At 34.3% G+C, this 23,279-nt stretch overlaps 1 protein-coding gene across 1 annotated transcript; it reads left to right on the top strand.

Moving 5' to 3' along the window:
* The first annotated feature begins 19,747 nt into the window (after positions 1 to 19,747).
* LOC107431463 (ATP synthase subunit delta', mitochondrial) lies at positions 19,748 to 22,396 on the top strand. The gene is made up of 2 exons (XM_016042377.4): positions 19,748 to 20,152; positions 21,794 to 22,396. Exons 1-2 carry the CDS (start codon positions 19,892 to 19,894, stop codon positions 22,136 to 22,138), a joined length of 606 nt encoding a protein of 201 aa, XP_015897863.1. The 5' UTR covers positions 19,748 to 19,891; the 3' UTR covers positions 22,139 to 22,396.
* Positions 22,397 to 23,279: the final 883 nt, after the last annotated feature.

Raw genomic sequence — 23,279 nt, 5'->3', positions numbered from 1 at the left:
ATAACAAATTATCCATTTTATGAGTTGTTTTCTGTTAGTTAGAACTCTAATTTGATGGCCAAAAACAACTGGTCGATCTCGCATGCAGCATTAGCTCTCTTGGTCAGTGGCAGTGTAAGCAAACTTGGCTGAAAGGGTTACCATGCCATCAAAGACGAATATGGTTGTAAAAGTACTGCTGGCTAGTTTTATTGGCAGGATATGTCTAAGCAGCCTCGAAACAAATAGTTTGTAACACCCCGTCCCAAACCACATCGGAATTCGTGCACGTTGATCGAGGTTGATCGTTGACCGAGTGAATCAAAAGTTGAATTTTTTGTTTCAGTTGAAATTTCTAGTTGACTATAGTACCGTGGCGAAGTACATGATGCCCCGAGTTCATAGACTAGTAGCACGTCGAAAACGGAGCTACGATTTGAAAGTTATGGGCAAAACAAGTTGAGGTGCAAACTGTCCAAAAGATGCCGGGAGTTGACTTTTTATCGTTGTATAATTTTGCTTTGACTTTTGTATGGTTGTAAAGTACTCGTCGATACGAGTTCATAGACTAGCGGCACGCTTAAATTGGACATCTGGTTAAAAAGTTATAGACGTGTGAAGTTTGCCGGATACCGTAATATTTTATTATATCTGGCTTAAGTGCACAGTGACGCCACGTGTCGATACCTGATTGGTCCACGTTGGTGAACAGTGTCACCCACGGTGGCTTTTATTTGGCAAAAACGACGGGGAGGAGAGAGAAAAAGAGAGAGGGAGAGAGAGAAACGATCGGCCGTCGGAGTTGTCAAATTTACCGGAAGAGCTAGCCCGAGTGCACAATGTATTTCATGTTTCGATGCTACGGAAATATATTGCACACCCATCACACGTACTCGAGACTCCTGACATAAAATTAAGGGAAGATCTTTCGTATGTAGAGCAACCAGTGCAGATTTTGGATCGCGAGGAGCGGGTGCTATGTAACAAAACTATTCCTTTAGTTAAAGTTTTATGGCGGAATCATTTAGTCGAGGAAGCAACGTGGGAGCCCGAGGCGCAGATACTTGACCAGTATCCCTTTCTGTTCCAGTGACGTGCAGAATTTCGAGGACGAAATTCTTATAAGGGGGGAAGGTTGTAACACCCCGTCCCAAACCACATCGGAATTCATGCACTTTAACCGAGTTGACCGTTGACCGAGTGGGTCAAAAGTTGACTTTTTGTTTCAGTTGAAATTTCTAGTTGACCATGGTACCGTGGCGAAGTGCATGATGCCCTGAGTTCGTAGACTAGTAGCACATCGAAAACGGAGCTACAGTTTGAAAGTTATGGGTAAACTAAGTCGAGGTGCAAACTGTCCAAAAGGTGCCGGGAGTTTACTTTTTATTGTTGTATAATTTTGCTTTGACTTTTGTATGGTTGTAAAGTACTCGTTGATACAAGTTCATAGACTAGCGGCACGCTTAAATTGGACATCTGGTTAAAAAATTATAAACGTGTGAAGTTTGCCAGATACCGTAATATTTTATTATATCTGGCTTAAGTGCACAGTGACGCCATGTGTCGATACCTGATTGGTCCACGTGGGTGAACAGTGTCACCCACGGTGGCTTTTATTTGGTAAAAACGACGGGGAGGAGAGAGAAAGAGAGAGAAGGAGAGAGAAAAATGACCGGCCGCCGGAGTTGTCAAATTTTTCGGCCGATTCTTGCTACACGCGCCGGCCAGCAAGGAGCGCCTCCCCATTCCCGGCCAAACCCCAACATTTCACAGCCAACCGACCGGCAACGCGCCCGGATCGAAGTGTTTTCCGGCGACGGCAACTTTTCCCCTCCACCACCGGCCACCGCCGTTTGACCCATTTCCGGCCATTTTCAGGCCACACGCGCCAGCCACCCCTCACCACCTCCTCATTTCCGGCCAGCCCACCAAATTTCACGGCCACCGAACCTCTGACGTTCCGGGATCGGAGTATTTTCCGACGAGGGGCCGAAAATCTTCAAACCTAGATTTCTTTGCCGTTCGACCTCTGTTTGCCTCACCGCCGGTCCCGTTGGAACCTTCTCCCCTTGATCTATAAAACCCCCAAAAATCTCAGCCATCGGGCATCGGACGAGCCGCCGCCGACGACGATTGCCGGTGACCACGACAGCTCGCCGGAGAAATCACTGTTCCGGCGAGTACCCAGTTGCACCGCCGGTCCCTCCCCACTAATTCCAACCCCCTGAATCCATATCCGGGGTCCTTTTCTTCCAATTCACGATGGTTTGAGAGAATCGAAGAGTTGAATCAAGAAAGCTTTCCGACGAGATTCCGGCCACCACCGATCCAATCTCTGGGAAGTAAGACCGGATTTGTAATCCTCGTTGCTCAAGCTTCAATTCGGTATATTACTCGTCAATTTTGGTTGTCGTTTGTGTTCGCTCCCGGATACCCATTTGGGAGTTACCCGATTAAAATATTAATATATTTGGTTTGGTGTATTGTGGATGTTTTAGGTGCACGTGTGGGTAGTGGAGTCGGTCCTACGGAGGATCTTGATTGATATACGTGCTTAAGGTGAGTGACCCACCTTTAAATTATTTTGGGGTGATTAATTATATTTATTTTGTATTAATTTGATATTCAGAATTATGCTCATGTGGTGGAAATTGAATTTAATTGTGGAAAAAATATTATTTTATATGTATACATCTGTTTATTGCTGCTAGATGAAAAGTTGGGTTGGAAATGAATTTCTGATTTTATTGTGATTTGATTGTATTTATCACGCATGAGCAAGATGGTTTCAATTAATTAATTATATTTGGATTTTATATTATTTTGGGCATGATTTGATTTTCAAATATTTCAAGGAAAATATTTGTTTATGTTGGTGGCTTCAATTTTTATAAGTATGCCCATGGAATATTATGTGATTTAATTTATTATATTTCAAAAATATTTATGCCATTGGAAAATTTTGAATATTTAAATTGGTGGATTTGGGAGTTGGTGGATTTGAAAATCATGGAATTTATGACGATGATTATAAAGAAATTGTGGAAAATTTACGGGTTTAATTGGATGGAATAAACCCGGTATGTTTATGGAAAATTTGAGATGTATTAATTTATGATTTTTAGATGCACCATACACGTACTGGTGTTCTGATATATGGATATGATTAGTGCGTACATGGATGTGATTAGTGCCCAGGTGGGTGTGAGTAGCGCGCAGATGATTTATAAGGTTGTCCTGTGTTGCCATCGGATGAGGGTAGGCCGCCCCTCCATGGCCGGGACACCTGTTTGCAGTAGCGCGGTGGGACGCCACACGACCGTATGCCAGTTTCTCTCTATAACCTCCTGTCTGGCAGTACCTTGGGACGCTGGGTACTGTTGGCGCCACTGGTATATAGTGGGTGCATCAAGTGATTTTCAGAACTGGAATTTTAAAATAAATATTTTGAAATTGTATTGGAATTAAGAATATAATTAATACTGTTTTATTATTTATTTGAATGGGGATTTTAAATTGATTTAATTTTCCCTTTACTTAATTATTCAATAAATTAATTTCTTTTAATTATAAATTTTGGATGCTTGACTTATTATATTTTATTTGATATTTAGTTGAATAAATTGATGTCTTGGTTTTCGGGAAATACGAATAAAGGGTTTTGTGAAAATGTTTTAAAAGGGGAACTTTTCCAACCGAGAGAATTGTAAGGGTTTTGAGAGAAAATATTATTTTCAATTAATTATTAATTATCTACTTAATTATCATGGTATTATAATTTTACAGTAGATAGGGTCACTCACTGAGATGATTAGCATCTTATATTTTTAAATTTCGTTCCTCTAGGTACCAGGTTTTGTCGGTATTCATCCGGAGCGGACTTGATCTTCATCGCTGTCTTAGTTCGAGAAGTACCTTTATCTTCATTTATTGCAATTGTAATATTTCTTTCATCCTTGTTGTATTCTATGCTTAATAGTACTTCATGAAGCTCTGTATCCTGTCTCGGACATTTATTTATTAATTATGCACTGGATTACTGCTATTCATTTGGAGTGCTGTAAATTTGTGGAATCAACTTGTAGTATTGTGGGAGGAATAAGGAGATGAATATAGAAGTGTGTTTTTAGTGCAGGAAATTTGTGGTAAGTCTAACCCTTAGGGGAGGTTCTGCCGGATTTTCCATTGGAGGATCCCGTAGGGTTTCCCTGGAATCAGGGCTTGTCTAGGGTGGTGAGGAATTTTGGACGGGTCCTGACATAGTTGGTAGCTAGAGATTTTCCTAGTGATGAATGGCATTTCCGCCATATGTTTCAAGGTAAAGGCCATGAATGTTTTTTATTCTTGACCTGGAAATTTTATTTTTTCCCATTGCATCCTTTTTTTTTTTTTTTCCTCCTTCTCAACTACATGCTGAAGTACTAATTTCTATGAAGCTCAAAACGTCTTGTTTTCAATATATCATACTTATTATACTGATTGTCATTGCAAGGTCATGCAAACAGATAGCTTCTTCAAAGTCGTTGGAGTCTTTTTGTTGACTCAAAGAAGTCTGCTACAGGCGGTGCTTTTATTTTTCTCAAACAGCTGTTATTGAATCTTTCAATAAATAGTTCCATTGTTTCGTACTACATGTCAAACTTGCTGCTATGCATAAGCTTTTTGAATTTAGGATATATTGATGTTGTAGATGTAGAACAGGTGCCTTTCAGATCTATTTTGTTGCTATGTTTGTAAGATTCTTGCACCTAATGGTTTCTATATTATTATTATTATTATCATTTGCAAGGGTGAAATCAAAGACCTTCATGTTGAGAAAAGACAAACTCATTAATGTTCCATCTTCAGTCATACCTAGTCATAGTATGCATGTTGGTATATTTGCAACTGCATGGCATGCTGTTTAACAGTTAAAAAATGTTCAACTGTCTATTACAAGTCAAGGTTTGTGGCTTCTATCATAAGATATATATATATACTTATTAATAGCCTATGCTATATGTAGAATGTTGATTGTTTGTGTTATATATCTATGTGCATGGCTTCTGAAATTATAAATGCAATTTAGTAAAGATAATTTTTGGAGAGTCCATATATATGTACAGTGAACATCATGTCTTAATTTTTTTTTTCCCCAATAGTTTAAATTATTCAATTTTCTTTAATCTTGATGTACCACCTACCAACATTATTAATTCCATGGTATTTGTACACGATAAATTATTAGGACTAGTGATGTGATTCCGCCCGAGCCCGCTCCACCGATAACCCGCTGTGGTGCTGAGTCGACACGGATGAAGACTAGGCCAATCACAACAACTCAAATTAAGAGATTTAAGGACAACCTGGGAGTATTTATATAGGGGGTAATCAATCTCAACAGAGCTTGTCCATACTTGAAGATACAAAGCCTATTCTAAGCATCCAAGTGGTGGAAGCCGATACGGACCCGGGTGACGGTTTTGGTACATTTTTGGAGTCCGGGAAGCATGAAATGGTTCCAATGCTTTATGGGTTCAATACATATGCCTAAGAGGTCATGGAATCAAGTTAAAGCAGCCTCAAATGCAATCAAAAAAGGCTTGTACGGACAGCATCAACAATTTGGCCGAATTTGCTGTATTGCTTCCTGGCTTTACTGTATTTTACTGTATTAGCCTTTTCTTATTTTTCCAAGCATGGGCAACGTGTGGGCCTTCATAGTCAGTTTATTTGGCATCCTAAAAAGCATCTAGAAGCTGATTTGGAGCTCAATTTGGTCAAAGATTGGTCAAAGTCAACTTAGTCAAAAAGCTAGTATTATAGTTTCCTAATTTGATTCTACTTTTTGTTTTAGGAAATTACCATTACTTTTTAGTTTTTATTTATTTATTTTCTGGAAAAATAAGTTTAGGAAAGTTATTATTTTATTATTTTCATTGTAAATTAATTAATTCCTAATTCAAAATAAAGGAATTAATTAATCCAAATTAGATTAGGAAAGGAGTGAGAATTTCGGCCACCATAGAACTCTTTATTGTGTGGCCTCTTTTACCTAGGGTTTTTAGGGTTTACTTTGTTTCTTTCAAAGCCTATTTAAAGGCTTATTTCTCAATAATAATACAACTTTGATTTGATTAAGAAAATACTTGTGAGATTAATTATCTCTTTGTTCTTTGAGAACACCTAAAACACCATTAGAGAATTGGTTGTTTTAGCTTGGCTTATCAATAGGTTTTCCATCCCCTATTGTGGCGTCTATATTATACCAAGGTTTCTAACCACAGGTTGGTTAGGGGTTGAGGTCCATTCCATTAGAACTTGAACTTAATTAAGATCCGGGCTAATATAATACGGGTTTAGGAGCAGATCGTCCTAGGTTCGTATCATTTGGTATCAGAGCTAAGTTTTGTTCAGGTTTGATCTATCTTTGCTTTATTTGTTTTTGTGTTGTTCTGCAATTTTAGCATTAGGCCAAGGTTGCATCTATTTCATACACGTTCAGCATCTCTTTAAAAAAAAAAAAAAAAATCATTCCTAGTTGAATTAGGTTTCCTAGTTTTATCGTATTTTTGCTTCCTAGTTTGTTGGTTGTTATTCATCATTGTTCTTGTTAATTTTGGTTTTTGTTGATTTTCCTTTGCTGTTTTAGTCTTAGAAATTTGCATTCATATATTCAAAAAAAAAAAAAAAAAAAGGTTTGCGGCAATAGTTAAAAAAAAAAAAAAAAAAAACTGCACATCTGTGTTTATTTGGAGGTCATGGGTTTGGTGTTTGTTTTGGAGTTGGAATTGCAATTTTGGTAATTATTCTTGCTACTGCAGTTGTTTATGTTCTGTGAGTGAAAAAAAAGAAAAAAAAAAAAAAAGAGGTAGAGCTGAATATAAAAAAATTAAAATTAAAATAAAATAAAAACAGAAAAATATTTCGGTTTGTTGGAGTTTGATTTGTTTGCTGGAAATTTGTTGGAGCTGCTGATTTGTTGGTCATCTTTTCAATATTTGGAGTTGTTGGAGATTATTATTGTTGCAGAGAAAAAAAATAAAAAAAATAGGATTAAAATTGCTAAAGGAATTGATACATAAAAGCTTGGATTACTAAGAACACAACCAACAATCATTCAATATTTTTGTTCTACTTGATTCTTGTTGAATTTGACTTTCCTTTGCCATAATTTTATTCTTGGACTCATAAACTAGTACCATCTGGTGCAGTTTTCAAAAATTCCAACGTTTTCCCATTATTTTGTGTTTTCTTGTCTAGAAAGCCGAAAAAAATTAGGATTTGTTGGATTCTTTCGGTATTGCCTACTTTTTGCTTCTGTTTTGTTGATAAGTTTAATTAAAAACATACTAGTGATCTAATTGCTGTTTGTGGGTATTTTAAATTAGAACTTTGAGATAATTCATTGAGTGGAAAAAGGCAAGAGTGTGTGAGCTTAAAAGAGGGTAAAAGCCGAAACTAGTGTGCAAACACGAGTGTCGAGACCTTGTTTGAGTGAAACACGTGAGGGAGTGAATATTGTGAGGATTTATTTTATTTTTGCAGTATTTTACTAACATGGCAGATTCTAAAATAAGAAGAGGAGATCCACCCTTGAGGATCAATGAGGAAGAGTCCGTAGCATTCCATGGCAATGTCCGAGCTACCGGGAGCGGAGACCAAGTGGACATGAGAGCCGTTTTGGAGTCAATACAGCGGGTTAGTGCTCAAGTTGATCATGTGAATCAAAGGATGGGAAGGCTAGAAGCCTCACAAGGAATGCCGAACACAAGAAATAGGCAAGAATTCCATGGAGGACGAGGCCAAGGACGAGGAGGTCGCGAGAGACCAAGAGAGGAATTTGATGAGGAGCCATTCGGTGGAGACTTTGAGGAAGGTATGGATGAAACTTTTGCTGTCCAAGATAGAGCTGGCTATGGAAGATATAAGAGGGAAGAAACAGATGACAATCTTAGCAATATCAAGATCAACATCCCACCATTCATGGGAAAAAGTGATCCCGAGGCGTATTTGGAGTGGGAAGAAAAGATGGAGATGATATTTGACCGCCATAATTATTCGGAGGCTAAGAAGGTGAAATTGGCAGCAATGGAGTTTGGTCATTATGCACTCCAATGGTGGACCAATGAGCAAAACACCCGAAGGAGAGTTGGTGATGACTTGATTACTACATGGCGACAAATGAAAGGAGCCATGCGGAAGCGATTCGTACCATCACACTATCATAGGTTGCTGCATCAAAGACTTCAATCTTTATCTCAAGGACATGGATCCGTGGAGGATTATTACAAGGAGATGGAGATGCTTATGATGAGATTGAACTTGAATGAAGATAGGGAAGCAACCATGGAAAGGTTTCTTGGTGGTTTGAATCGTGAAATAGCCAATCAACTAGAATTGCAACAATATGTGGAATTGGAGGAGATGTTGCATTTGGCTACTAAATTAGAGCATCAATTCAAGAGAAGGGGTGTAAGATCATGGTTTGGAGGTGTTTCCAACAGTGGAAGATCCAATTCAAGTGGCTGGAGGAACAATCCCATCTATGAAAGCAAGCCAAAGCCGAAAGTCGAAGAAGAAAGTTCAAACTGGCCAAGGAAGGAGACTAGAATCAAATCTGTCCAAGCACCAAAGAATGAGGTAAAATTAGATCCTAAACCTTCTAGAACTCATGATGTTGTGTGTTTTAAGTGCCAGGGAGGAGGACACATTGATAGCCAATGCTCGAATAGAAGAATCAAGGTGTTAAAGGGCAATGACGAGCTAGAATCGAAAAGTGAAGAAAGTGAGGATGAAGCCAAGCAAGAGGAGGAGGACTTGGAGGATGAACCCGAAACCTTGCAAGCATCCAATGCTAAATTAAACTTGCTTTCTAGGAGAGTACTTGCTGCATACAAAGATGAGGATGAAATTCAAAGAGAGAACATCTTCCACACCCGATGTGAAATTCAAGGTAAGATTTGTAGTATGATTATTGATAGTAGAAGTTGTACTAATGTAATAAGTAACCTTGTAGTTAATAAATTGGGCTTAAAAACAATAAAACATCCTGAACTATATAGATTACAATGGCTTAATGGTAGTGGTGAGATGAAAGTAAACAAACAAGCCAAAGTAAAATTTAGTATAGGTAGATATGAGGCTGTAGTCTTATGTGATATTGTACCCATGATTGCTGGACATATACTACTAGGTAGGCCATGGCAATTTGATAAAGATGCTACTCATTTTGGTCAAGAAAATAGTATTGTTTTCAGGTTTAAAGGGAAGAAGGTCAAGCTGGAACCATTATCTCCTAAAGAGGTTTACAAAGACCAATTACAAATGCAACAAAGGAGAGAAGCCGAAAAGCTTAAGGAAAAAGCAAGTATGGCACCAACGGCTTCACCATCCTTTCAAGAAGGTAAGAATGAGGTTGTTGATCAAGGTAAGGTTTCTAAGACTCATATTGAGTGGAAAGATCAAGGAAAAATCAAAAGAGAGGGGAAAGAGAGTGGCAAACCTGAGAGCTTGGAGAAGGAAGGGAAATCCAAAGGTTTGCGCCAAATCAAGGGGGAAAAAGAAAAAGAAAGAAAAGAAAGGTTAAGTAGCAACTTTTATTTGAGTTTAGGGAATATTAATAAGGTTATTGAGAGTAAGAAACCTTTGCTGGTCATGATTTATAAAGAAAATTATTTTAATGATCAAACTAACATTGAAGAACTTGAATTGCCAAGTTCAATGTTTTCTCTTTTGAAGGAATTTGGAGATGTCTTCCCAAATGAAATTCCAAGTGGACTACCATCCAATCAAGAGGGAAAAGGTAAGCTTGCTATCCAAGGTAAGTCTTCTAATACTCAGGTTGTGTGGAAAGATTTTAATAAAACCAAGAGTGAAAAATTTGGTGCAAAAGCCGAGAGTGAGGAAGGTGAGATGGCATTAAGTGAGAAAGGAAAAGGAAGACAAGAAAGGAAAAATATAAATTTTTATCTTAGCTTTGGTGATGTTAATAAAGTAATTATGAATAAGAAATCATTGCTGACCATGAATTTTAAAGATACTTATTTAAAGATATCTTTATTGCATACAACTTTATCTGCATTGTTGAGAGCTTTACTTAGTGGCAATTTGAAAATTTGGGAAATATTGTTTGCTAACTTTAAAAAGTGTAATTTTTACCATAATTAGCATGTATTTCTAGATTTTTTTGTAATAGTGTTTGACCCAGGAGAATTGGTTTGGTTGCACTTACAAAAGGAAAGGTTTCCTAATCAAAGAAAGTCAAAGCTCATGCCGAATAACAAGAATGCCTACAAGCTTGATTTACCGGGTGAGTATAACATGAGTGCTGCATTTAATGTTGCTGATTTAACTCCTTTTGCTTCAGGTGATGATCTTGATTTGAGGACAAATCTTTTTCAAGAGGAGGGGAATGATGTGATTCTGCCCGAGCCCGCTCCACCGATAACCCGCTGTGGTGCTGAGTCGACACGGATGAAGACTAGGCCAATCACAACAACTCAAATTAAGAGATTTAAGGACAACTTGGGAGTATTTATATAGGGGGTAATCAATCTCAACAAAGCTTGTCCATACTTGAAGATACAAAGCCTATTCTAAGCATCCAAGTGGTGGAAGCCGATACGAACCCGGGTGACGGTTTTGGTACATTTTTGGAGTCCGGGAAGCATGAAATGGTTCCAATGCTTTATGGGTTCAATACATATGCCTAAGAGGTCATGGAATCAAGTTAAAGCAGCCTCAAATGCAATCAAAAAGGGCTTGTACGGACAGCATCAACAATTTGGCCGAATTTGCTGTATTGCTTCCTGGCTTTACTGTATTTTACTGTATTAGCCTTTTCTTATTTTCCAAGCATGGGTAACGTGTGGCCCTTCATAGTCAGTTTATTTGGCATCCTAAAAAGCATCTAGAAGCTGATTTGGAGCTCAATTTGGTCAAAGATTGGTCAAAGTCAACTTAGTCAAAAAGCTAGTATTATAGTTTCCTAATTTGATTCTACTTTTTGTTTTAGGAAATTACCATTACTTTTTAGTTTTTATTTATTTATTTTCTGGAAAAATAAGTTTAGGAAAGTTATTATTTTATTATTTTCATTGTAAATTAATTAATTCCTAATTCAAAATAAAGGAATTAATTAATCCAAATTAGATTAGGAAAGGAGTGAGAATTTCGGCCACCATAGAACTCTTTATTGTGTGGCCTCTTTTACCTAGGGTTTTTAGGGTTTACTTTGTTTCTTTCAAAGCCTATTTAAAGGCTTATTTCTCAATAATAATACAACTTTGATTTGATTAAGAAAATACTTGTGAGATTAATTATCTCTTTGTTCTTTGAGAACACCTAAAACACCATTAGAGAATTGGTTGTTTTAGCTTGGCTTATCAATAGGTTTTCCATCCCCTATTGTGGCGTCTACATTATACCAAGGTTTCTAACCACAGGTTGGTTAGGGGTTGAGGTCCATTCCATTAGAACTTGAACTTAATTAAGATCCGGGCTAATATAATACGGGTTTAGGAGCAGGTCGTCCTAGGTTCGTATCAACTAGCCTTGCCAAATTTATTGTTCCATTTGATGAATATATGGAGTCTGTCAAGTATAGCTATCCTTTAAAGATGGGGTTCAAATGGGATTTGAAGGTGAAGCTTGAAATAAATGTTGGAAATGTTTTTGATTATTACTTCATATTGTAATTTTCCTCTTCAACCATTGGATGAGAGATATACCTTCAATTTCAAGGAAAGAGCACAATAGCAAAAACTGACGTTTCAGAGTCTATGATTTATTTATTTATTTATTTATTTTGGCTTGGATTCAATTTCTTTCCTTAAGTTTGCCTTCTCTGTCAGTGTCTCTCTTGTTGGATAAAATGTTAATACAGGTTGACTGACTATCCCAATAGTATACGCTAAAATATGTCTCTATTGAGGGACATGACTTCTTTATACCAAAGACAGAACATATGGCACAATAAGAAATGCCAATAATAGTTGTTGTAAAGGAACAAAATGGACCATCAAATGTTAAGAGAAAATAGGAAACTAAAATTAAATAATGTAAAAAAAATGTAGAAGGTGGCTAAAATTTTTATAAAATATTTCCATCGATGATACCACCTGCATATTGCTTAGTATATTAATTTTTCATATTTGTATTCGAACAAGTTCTCATAAGTAAAGTGAATTTTTTGAGGCTATTGGATAGGGATATCTATCTATTTAGAAGGCTTTAGGGGAGACATAAAAAATAAAGTAAAAGGAAAAGCCTATTTATGATCAAGAAGAAATTGATGCGTATTTTCTTTAATTAGGCCCCCAAAAGTTATTGATACATAAAAAAAGAGGTTGATTTATAAGCCAAAGAAGAAAAAGTGATAGGCATATGCATTAATAATGTAGACATGAGCATCTTTTTAAAGGAAGGTTCTAAGACTTCCCAATCTTTGAAATTTCAAACATAAGGGATATTTCTGAAATCTAGTATATTGGCGTCAAAAACCAAAGGGAGATAGAGTTTGTTTATGATCTTAGTAGGAAAGGCACATTCAAAGTATAAAAAAGGTGTAGAGACATTGAGGGACATGGAAAGGAGATCAACCAATCTTCGTAATGACTGCTGAATTTTCAATAGGCTAAAGAGGCAAGCCCAATCATGGCTTTCTAGCATCCATGACAATCTTGTCCTGGAATTCTACGGTTTTGGGTCACCTAGAAATGGTGAATGTTCTAAAGGGTTTAAAAAGGGCTTGCAAAATAATACCCAATGTGTCCCACATTTGCCTCACTTGGATTAAATGTAAAATACTCATTAGCCTAATCACTATTGTCTTCCACTTAGTCTCCCTTTTGTCAATCAAACTATAACTATTTTATTCTATATTCAAGTCATCCAAAATTTTATTGGAACTCTATTCTAATATGACCTAAGTGTTATTGGCCTATTTGTTTGACTTCAACTTTTGCTAAAATAGTTATAAATGGTATTATAAAGTCTTTAATAACAAGGGAAAAAATCTGATTTCTTCCTTCTTGTCTAATATGATCTTTTATATCTAAGTGCTCTTAAGAAGTGAGCTTTTGTACTGTACAATCACATTGAGTATCTCGAAATACATTCATAAATAACATATTAACCTTCAAAAATGAAATGCATAGTAGAATAGTACATTAGCATTCAAACGTTTATCAAACTTTTGCAAAATTTAACCAAAATTATAAAACCTTATGAAGTCTCAAATATGTATATCTAAACGTTATGAAGTATTAGCTTTTAGATGTTAATATCATATTCTCATGTAACTCTCTCTCTCTCTATATATATATATATATATATATCAATATTTATATCTCATTTACTTTAATAATCTAAATGTAATCTAAATGTTTTGCACTTATATAATCGATTAAGAAGATATTGAATTGGATCGCTATCACCAAATAATCTCTAACTCATTAGTAAGGTCAAAATCTCCCTATCCTTCTCAAAATAAAATAAAATAAAATTATTATGTTATTTAAAGTAAGCAGAGAAAATATGTTAGTAAGAACAATTAAGAAGAAGCTAGAAAACGAGATGATTGTTTAATTAATTACCTATATTAAACAAAGTGATGATGGATAAATAGAGAGAAGGAATATAATGTTTTCCTACATTCAAATTTTTGAAATCTGCATATGAGATGCTTTCAATCCATGTGCTTACTTGGTCTGACCACATGTTAATTAGATAGAAGACTATGTACTTCAAATGTGAAGTCCCACATCGATTGGAAAGGAAAACGAAGCAAGCCTTACACAGGTGGTGTGGATACATTTCCCTTGCGATGCATTTTGACAAAACCGTGCGGGCTGGGCCCAAAGCGGACAATATCGCATGCGGGTGGTCTGGGCTGTTACAGATGGTATCAGAGCCGGTACCCAGATCGGTGTGCTAACGAGGACGCTGGGCCCCAAGGGGGGTGGATTGTGAAGTCCCACATCAGTTGGAAAGGAGAACGAAGCAAGCCTTACAAAGGTGGTGTGGATACATTTCCCTTGCGATGCATTTTGACAAAACCGTGCGGGCTGGACCCAAAATGGACAATATCGCATGCGGGTGGTCTGGGCTGTTACAGATGGTATCAGAACTGGTACCCAGATCGGTGTGCTAACGAGGACGCTGGGCCCCAAGGGGGGTGGATTGTGAAGTCCCACATCAGTTGGAAAGGAGAACGAAGCACTCCTTATAAGGTGGTGTGGATACCTTTCCCTTGCAACGCGTTTTGACAAAACCGTGCAGACTGAATCCAAAGTGGACAATATCACATGCGGGTGGTCTGGGCTGTTATACAAATTTATACCAACAACTAGCAATGCACAAGTGTAGAATATGTACTTTTATTACCCACCATAAATCATATAAAATTGTATCATTATTGTTAGTTTTCAATTTTACAAAAGTAAGAGGGTGTACGAAAAGGGAAAGAAAGAAAGGAGCAATTAAGGGCTTTTTCAAAAAAAGGATTCAAAAATCCATTTAATTAAGACTAGTGTGGTATGAGAATTTGAACTTCTAAGGAAAGTATGTGGGTGAAATCTAAGGAAATCTATGGGTGAAATTTTAATATTTAGGACTGTGGATAATTTTTACTATAAATTGAATTTTTATTGATTCAAAAAATCCTAAAATTTAAACCTAAAAGATCCCAAACTAAGCACATATAAGTCCAAGATTAAAATAAAAATATAAAATAGCAAAAAATAAACTAGAAATTCAGAAATTCAATGGCAAAAATGGTTACCTACCTAATTAATGTTCTCCCCAAAGTTATCTTCATTTTCCAGCATGTTTATTATAGTTTCCTTTGAATTTATAGAGTTTATTGTAGATGAAGAATGTGACACTTCTCTAATGCGTATCATGTCCTTCTTCAATTTGCTTGTTTCAACCATAACATAAGCTGGTTTTATATACTTTTTAATTAGCTAGTTCATTCAACCGAGTTTTTTCGATTTATGCCCTTAAATAAGATGATTCATCTAGTAAAGTGTTATTTTCCTTATTGAGTATGGTGTTCCTTTCCACATGAAGCAAGAATGAGCCATATATTTTATGTAGCCTTAAATGCCTCAACATGTAGGACTTAAGGCTATATCAAGACCCGTATTTTCTCCTATAAATAGAAGTTTTTTAATAAACAAGCATACATCCCAAAGTAAGAGTGAATACCAAGTAAAGTAGTGTCAAAAGCTCCCTTTGGCAAATAAAAAAAAAAAATAAAAATAAAAAAAAAAAAAGAGAATTTGGGGAGAGATAAACAAGAAACAAAAAAGAAAAAGTAGTTTGCTTTTACACCTAATGGACCCTTTTTTTTTATATGGTAGTCTGGACTATGATTTTAAAACTTGAGATTATTACTTCTTCTTCTTAGGATCTACCATTTAGCTAATATTCAAATTTATTAGTTTGATAAATATTTATTATACTCATAATTTTGTAAATAGTGGATGAGTCTCTAGATTGATGTCTCATGGTTTTCTCCCTCATTTGAAGTGTATCAATGTAAAATATTTAGGTTTATTTCTGTTCAATTTTATTTATTTCCATTATTATTTTAGTTGTTATCATGCCCATTTAATTGCACAAAAATAGGAGAAAAAAAAAATATATATATATATATATTATTTTATTATATTATTATTATTGTTTGTGTGCTTTTTTCCCGACACTCTCTTATTACTTTTACGTCATCCATTTTTAGCATAAACAACAATCAATAATCATCTTTATATACATATCGATATCCAAATTAAATTAGAAAAAGCATTCTCATCCAAAAACAAAATCAATTTAACATAAATGTTGCACATATACCTACAATGAAAATGAAATTTGAATTGCTACTGTGAAAAACAAAATTTAGAAAGCAATTGAGAAATAAAATATGGTGAAAAGGCCTACCACCACTGGATTGGAAGAGGAGGAGGATTTATATGCAATCTATGCAAGTTGTGTACAATAGAGTTGAATATTTAATGTATACAAAATAAACAAAAACAAACAAAAAAAAAAAGATTGCAAATTATAGAGAACAAATTAGAGAAAATGAATAACAGAGATAAAAAAAATAATAAAGTAAAAAGAAACAAAGAACTTATTCTAAAAGGTGCTATACATGTTAATTAATACAAATTAATATCAAAGTTCCATATGACCTATTAGAAGTTAAAAATAATGGTCAAAATGTAATGTTCAACATAAGAATTTTACACTTTTTTTGCTAAACAGATTTTTCTTCATCAAAATTATAATTAAAAATTAAAAAACAAATCCACCCCAAAAACCCTTCCAAGACTCCCAGATGGTCTTGTCTTGGGAAATTCTACTAAGCATTTTTTAGGAAAAAAAAAAATCCAATGGAACCTTATCTAAACCTGGACAAACACACATATACAATATAAAATAATACATTTATATATAAAAATAGAATCATAACAGTATATAAGTTCATAACTACTATCAATATCTACATTCTGTTATACGACAAGTCATTATTACACATACATATTAGAGTCACTATTGTATCTATAATTTAGATTCAGAATATTTTAAGAATATTTATAAAGTTAAGTAATACAACTTATATGAATAAATCTAGGAGAATAAAGATAATAGGAAAAGATAAAAACTACAACTGCTATGGAAAATACAAAACAACAAGTGATGCATGAGATTAATTGTCCACTACTATATGAACTTAGAGAAATGAATAAAAAATAAATAAAACATGAGATAATGATATTTCAATTAATAACATAGTACAATAGAAAAATAATATTTTATTTTTGTAGACATTTCTCTTAATACCACTTATTCCACATTTTAAAAAGTTTCTTTTTGAAAATCTATTTCATAAAACTAAATTTGTATCCCAATTCAATATCATAAAACAAAAAATAAAATAATAAAACCTTTGAAATATTATAATTCAAGCCTATATGTTGTAACTATTAGGAATAAAATAATATCAATATAAATTAATAAAATAATTATGAAAAATCAATGAAAATCCACATATATATCAGATAACCAACAATATACTTTGAAAAAATAAACAGTATATTATATGATATACCTAGTAATGCAAAGCGATGCTACACCATTGTATAATAATGAAAAAGAAAAAAACGTGTGGGATGAACCCATCTCATAACCAAATTCTTCTAAGATAGAGTTCAAACTGAATTTGACTTGTTCTAAAGTGGTAGAGTTCAAATTAAATTTGTCCTCTCTTTCACTTAGTCGACAAAAGTGGCTTAATGGATAAAGCCAATGATACTTCCTTAATGCTTTAAAGGTACCGTGGCAACACAAAACTTATGAAACGAACCCAACTCATGATCCTTAGTATTCGAAAGGTACCATGGTAATAATGAATCTATAGGATAAACCTCAACTCATGACCTTTAGTATACTGCAGATATCATGGAAAACATACGTGCTGTAATATAATATTGAACATAGATACTGGTTCTCTATGATACATTAATAATAATAATAATAAAGTATAATATTCATAAATAATTTTTTTCAAAATCTTACTTTTCTACCATAAACTGGAATTTAATATTCAGACCCAACCATTTAATTAATTATTTGAAAGATTCCAACTCATCATTTAATGCTAAAATATAAATACAACAATAAAATATATATCACCATAAATCATTTTTTTGCACTTTAAGATATACATCACTTAAATATGCTTAAACACATAAAAATTTCAATCCACTTTCTCAAAACTAATTATGCTCCAAAAGATTAAAACAGCAGTTCAAATACTAAAATATTATAATACCAATATTCACAAGGTCATTATAAACTTATTACAATTTGAAATCATTTTAAATCTTATAAAAAATTATATAAAACGAAAACACATATAAATAAATATTTTAAATCTCAAAATCATATAAAATATTCAAAACCATATTTACGTTGTACTAATGTACCCAAATCATTTAAAAATGTAAACAACTCATACATACCATAACTGATGATTTCTACTCCTTCGCAGGATTCATACATACTGTAATTGATGATTTCTACTCCTTCACAGGATCAACTCTAAACATAGTTTAGATGCCTATAATATAATAAAATATATCACAAGATCTAAAAATTAAACAAAGATATTGATGTATATTAAATATCTTAAAATAATTTTTATAACTTTAAAATTACATAAATTGGATACCAAATAATCTAATTATACTGTAAACCTTAAGACTCGATATCCAAAATTGGGAATTTTTTTATCTAAATATCAATTTTAAGAAATTGAACCTTCCGACAAGTCCTATTAACATTTAATTATGCAAAACCAACTTTAATTTGATTATAGATTGTCTAAATATAACCCATTTTATCGAGTATTGACACAAATTGACCCATTTTGGTTAACTACTCAAAACTCAATAATAATTTACAAAACATATATCAATGGAAAACCTACAAAATAGGTGACGTGATGGTATACTCACCTTACCTAGTTGAAGTTACTGGTGATCGAAAAATGGACAGAAAAATTCGACCAAACTTTAAACCGATATATTTCTCAAATGGTTAGGAATTAGGCAAAATGGAAGTCATATTCAAACTCATGCAGTCCAAATTCAATGGACAAGGATGGCCATACAACTTGGAAGTAGTCGAAATATGATGATCGGAGCATCACTAGCCCACTAGCTTTCCAACCTCTACATCGACACATCCGACGACTTCCCAGCTTGAAAATTTGTGGAGATGTTGGCAAGATGGGATGGGTGGTGATATTAAATTTCAATTTATTTGGAAGAAATTTTTTATGGAATCTCAGATTGCACAATGAAAGGAGGAATACCAACGACTAATGTGGGAGAAGATAATGGTTTGGGTGGTTTCATGTGTAAGGAGGAATGCCAACAACTCATGTGGGAGAGGAGGATGGTTTGGGTGGTTTCATGTGGTTTAGGAAGCAAAATAGGCATTTTGAAGTTTGTTCACTATAGGATATGCTTTCCAAAATATATATAGACCTTCATTTCATTAGCAGACAAAAATTAGATACTGATTTAAATACTGATATAATATTAACATTTAAAACATTTTAGAATTGTAAATTTTTAATCATAATTTAAAATTTGATGCACCGTTAGTTTATAAATTTGTATCGATAAGTTCTACATAATAATATTTCGAAAAAACTGAAACTTTAACCATAAAAAAAGTCTGAAATCCATATATAATGCACATGATCAAACACAATCAAACTCTTATATAATAAGAATTTTTTGGTACAGATTGATATCGATACAATATTTTGAGTAATGTTATTGCTTAATTTCTCGTTTGGTAAAAACCTTATCTTCTACAAATTAAAATGTACATCTATTTTAATATATATATATATATATATATATATATATATATATATATATATATATGTATATATTATATATTATATTATTAACAATATAAGATTAAAGGTGGAGACTGTCTCTTCATATACAATAAACATAAAATAATTAAATAATATAAACTTTAAATACAGATTTTATTTTTAATTACATTAAAACATCAATTTAAATCCCAAAATTCTAAATTTTCATTAGAGTAAACGAACTTGACCATTTTTTAAATCTCCAAAGAGAAAAATCGGGCCTCCCTGTTTTGGCCCTCCAAAGAAAAATGGGTCGGGGCAAAAATTACCCAACAATACAAAATGGATCCAAGCTCCCTTCCATTTTCACAAATCTCTCACGGCAAAATTTACTTTGTTCGCTTAAAATTACATAACAAAAATCAAGCCCTCTTACTCTTTCTCTCTCTCTCGGTCTCAGTCTCCGTCTCTCTCTCTCTCTCTCTCCGACCTTGCGAGCTCCGAGCGACCAAACCTCTCTCTCCCACCATGTTCCGCCGAGTCACCTCTTTATTAGCCCGTCCCATTATCTCCGCCGGCAGGGCTCGATCATTTTCTACCGATCTTCCGGCAAATCCCACCGCCGATTCGGCATTCGTCGATGCTTGGAAGAAGGTGGTCCCGAACACAGATCCCCCAAAAACTCCTCTAGCTTTTATGAAGCCTCGCCCTCCTACGCCATCTTCCATACCTTCCAAGCTCACTGTCAACTTTGTTCTTCCTTATGCTTCGGAGCTCTCGGCCAAAGAGGTAGTTTTTCCAATATCCTTTTTTCCCTTTTTTTTTTTTTTTTTAATGTGAGGTTGAAATAATTTGGTGTTGATTTGTTGGGTTTGTGGTAATTTCTTCGTTCTTTCATTCCTTTCTTGTGAATTTGGTTTTGACTTAGTGAATGTATTTTAGGGGTTTGGTTTATGCTACTTAGGGTTTATATGGGTCTGGTGTTACTTTGTTTCATGATTTAAACTGGGGGAAAGTAAAAAAGGATCTTATGGTTAAGTGCAATATCTGATTTTGTTTGCATTGATGAAATGTAGCTTTTCCATTTTACATACTTGCTATGAATTTCATTTTGCTGGCCTGAAAGGATTCTACATTTTGTCTGCATTACATAGATTTTGAGGTTTTTTATTTGTCTAGTTTTGAGTAAAGCTAGTCTATTTGTTTGATAGGTCCTAGGATATCGTTACATCGAAGTTTGAATTTTTTAGACTTTTTACTTTGTATCAAACTACCATTTCGGCAATCACACTGTTGGTTTTTCCTGTTTTGTTGTCATCTTGCATAAGCACGTTTTAATTCAATCATTTGCTTCTTGTTGTGGGTTATAGTGGAGATACTTATGGTTTTGGTCTTCGTTTAATTGTGTTGTTTGATTTTCCTCTTCGTTTTGATGTTTTGAGATTTGTTTATGCTATATAGGATTTATATGTGGGGGTGTCCTGCTAATTTTCATGTTGTAATATGAGTGGAATTATAATTAGGATCTTATGGTTAAGTGCAATATCTGGTTTTGATTGTATTGATAAAATATAATATCCCAACTACATATTCTCAATGGATTTCATCTTGAGAGCGTAAAGAAATTCTACATTTTATTAGCATTGGTTTTTTGAGTAAAGCAAGTCTGGCTTGTCTGATGAGACACTGATAGATACCAGTCCCACAATTTATTACATTTTGAGTATGTTAAAACATTTTTATTTGGTGTCACCTCTGTTTCGGCTACCAAATTGTTAGTGTTCTATCATCCTTGTGACATGTAGGGAAAAAGTTGCATTTAGTACTAAAATAGGTCTTGTTAAGAAGAAAATGAAACCGGTTACTGTTTGTCACAAGCATCCTCAACCTGCATTGGAAGTAGAGAATGTCAGTCCTGTATGAGTCTTCTGGTAAAACTATTTCAGTCCTCGCAATTGATGAATAAAATTTTATCACCCCAGTGCAACTGAGAACAGAGAAAGCAAATGAACTGTGTTGTAAGTGCTTTCTGTTAATTTAGATATTTTCTGTAGTTTGAAAAGAAGAAGGGAAGTAATAGTATCTAAGTGGCTCAAATTGCAAGTTCAGGACAGAAGCACCCTTTTTACAGTAGCATCTAATGAGATAACATAATAGCCGAGGGTGTGCTATTGAAATTTTGTGGAAAATAACCAGTTTTCAGCCTTTTTATGCTATATATCATATGTTCACCGAAAGTACATTCTTAGGAGTGATTAGGTGAGTGCATAGACCAAACGAAAAAAAAAAACTTTCCCTGCACGTTCATTAAACTGCAGTGCTAGTTTCAGCATATTTGAAATTGGAAATGCTGATGTGGAGGACTAAGTTAATCCCATAAGCAAATCATGAGCCACCATTTCTTACTTCTGATGAATCTTATGTTGACAGGTTGACATGGTTATTATTCCAGCAACAACTGGGCATATGGGTGTTCTTCCTGGGCATGTAGCAACAATTGCAGAGTTGAAGCCCGGGGTCCTTTCAGTTCATGAGGGTAATGACACCACAAAATATTTCATCAGCAGTGGCTTTGCATTCATCCATGCTAACTCTTATGCCGATATAATTGCTGTGGAGGCTGTTCCACTTGACCAAATCGATGCAAGCTTAGTCCAGAAGGGTCTTGCAGAATTCACCCAGAAGCTGAGCTCGGCTTCAACAGATTTGGAGAAAGCTGAGGCCCAAATTGGAGTTGATGTGCATAGTGCCCTTAACTCTGCTCTCACAGGCTAGTCGTAGAAGTCCTTTGGATTCGCGTTCTCATTACATCAGTCAATATCTCACTTGTTGCATCTTTAAGGCTGCCTCATTTGACACTTAAACTTGTCTTCTGAAGCCAAATATTTTGGTGTTGCTATTTTGTTCTTTTTGTGGAATTGATCATAATAATCATTGAATTATATCATGTTTCAAGAGAGCTTGGCAAAAACTTGGAGAAACAATAGGGTTGATTTTCAGTACTTTTTATGTGAATTCCTGCTTTCGCTTTCATTCCAGAGCCTGTTGTATGGGAATAAATTTTAGTGGGCTCCATGAAAACTATACCTATAAAACCAGTTGGTCATCCATGATTGGTATTTGCCTACTTGGCACTCCCTTTTTTGCTCAATTGAAGATAAAATAGCAATTGATTTTCTTGTCCTTTATTATTATTATTATTATTATTTATTTTAATTGTTTTTTAAAAGCCATAGAGATTAATGAGATAGAGGAGAGGGAGCTAATAAGAAAAGGGAAAAGGAGCTTAGGGAGAAGATGAACATGAGAAAACAAAGATGAAATGAGGATATAAAAAGACAGAAATAAAAGCACATTAAAATTGAAGGGAAAAAAAAACCATTACTTAAAAAAGTGAAAACCAAAAACTGAAATAGTGAACTCCGATAAGAATAATCTTCGTTAGAAAATAAAATTGTAAAACGTTTTTCTAGTTTAGTTTGCAAGAGAAAGTAAAATAAAGTTGGTACTCATTTCATTGTTGAAATATTTGGGAAAGTAAGTTACAAGTCAATGTGATGAAAATAAGTTTTCCCCACATAATTACAAAAGCAAACGACATATCTTCAAGTTCTAAAGCCCATCCAAAATAAAGTGAAAATAATCTACCAATACCGTTTTGGTGATTATTTTGAAATAAATAATTAAAAAACAAAATTTAAGAATTCTTTAAAAGAATCTATATAATTTCGAAAATAATGCGCGATTGATTCTCTAAATAAATAATCTTCTATGACGACATATCTCAATAACAAGAAGAAAAAAAAATAAAATAAAATAATTGCTCAATCATTTTTTAACTAATTTTTCTGTATTATTATATAATTAAAATCCTACCTACAATATTGCGTTTTTTCAAAGCCCACAAAACACACAA

The sequence above is a fragment of the Ziziphus jujuba genome, chromosome 5 (assembly GCF_031755915.1).
Source record: "Ziziphus jujuba cultivar Dongzao chromosome 5, ASM3175591v1".
Taxonomy (NCBI): domain Eukaryota; kingdom Viridiplantae; phylum Streptophyta; class Magnoliopsida; order Rosales; family Rhamnaceae; genus Ziziphus; species Ziziphus jujuba.
This window is presented reverse-complemented; position numbering and strand designations above follow the sequence as displayed.

What these genes read in the sequence shown, in the direction of transcription:
- LOC107431463 (XM_016042377.4), top strand. Translation starts at nt 19,892, where the DNA reads ATGTTCCGCCGAGTCACCTCTTTATTAGCCCGTCCCATTATCTCCGCC. An exon ending in CGGAGCTCTCGGCCAAAGAG is followed by an intron (nt 20,153 to 21,793) that starts GTAGTTTTTCCA and finishes TTATGTTGACAG; the next exon opens with GTTGACATGGTTATTATTCC.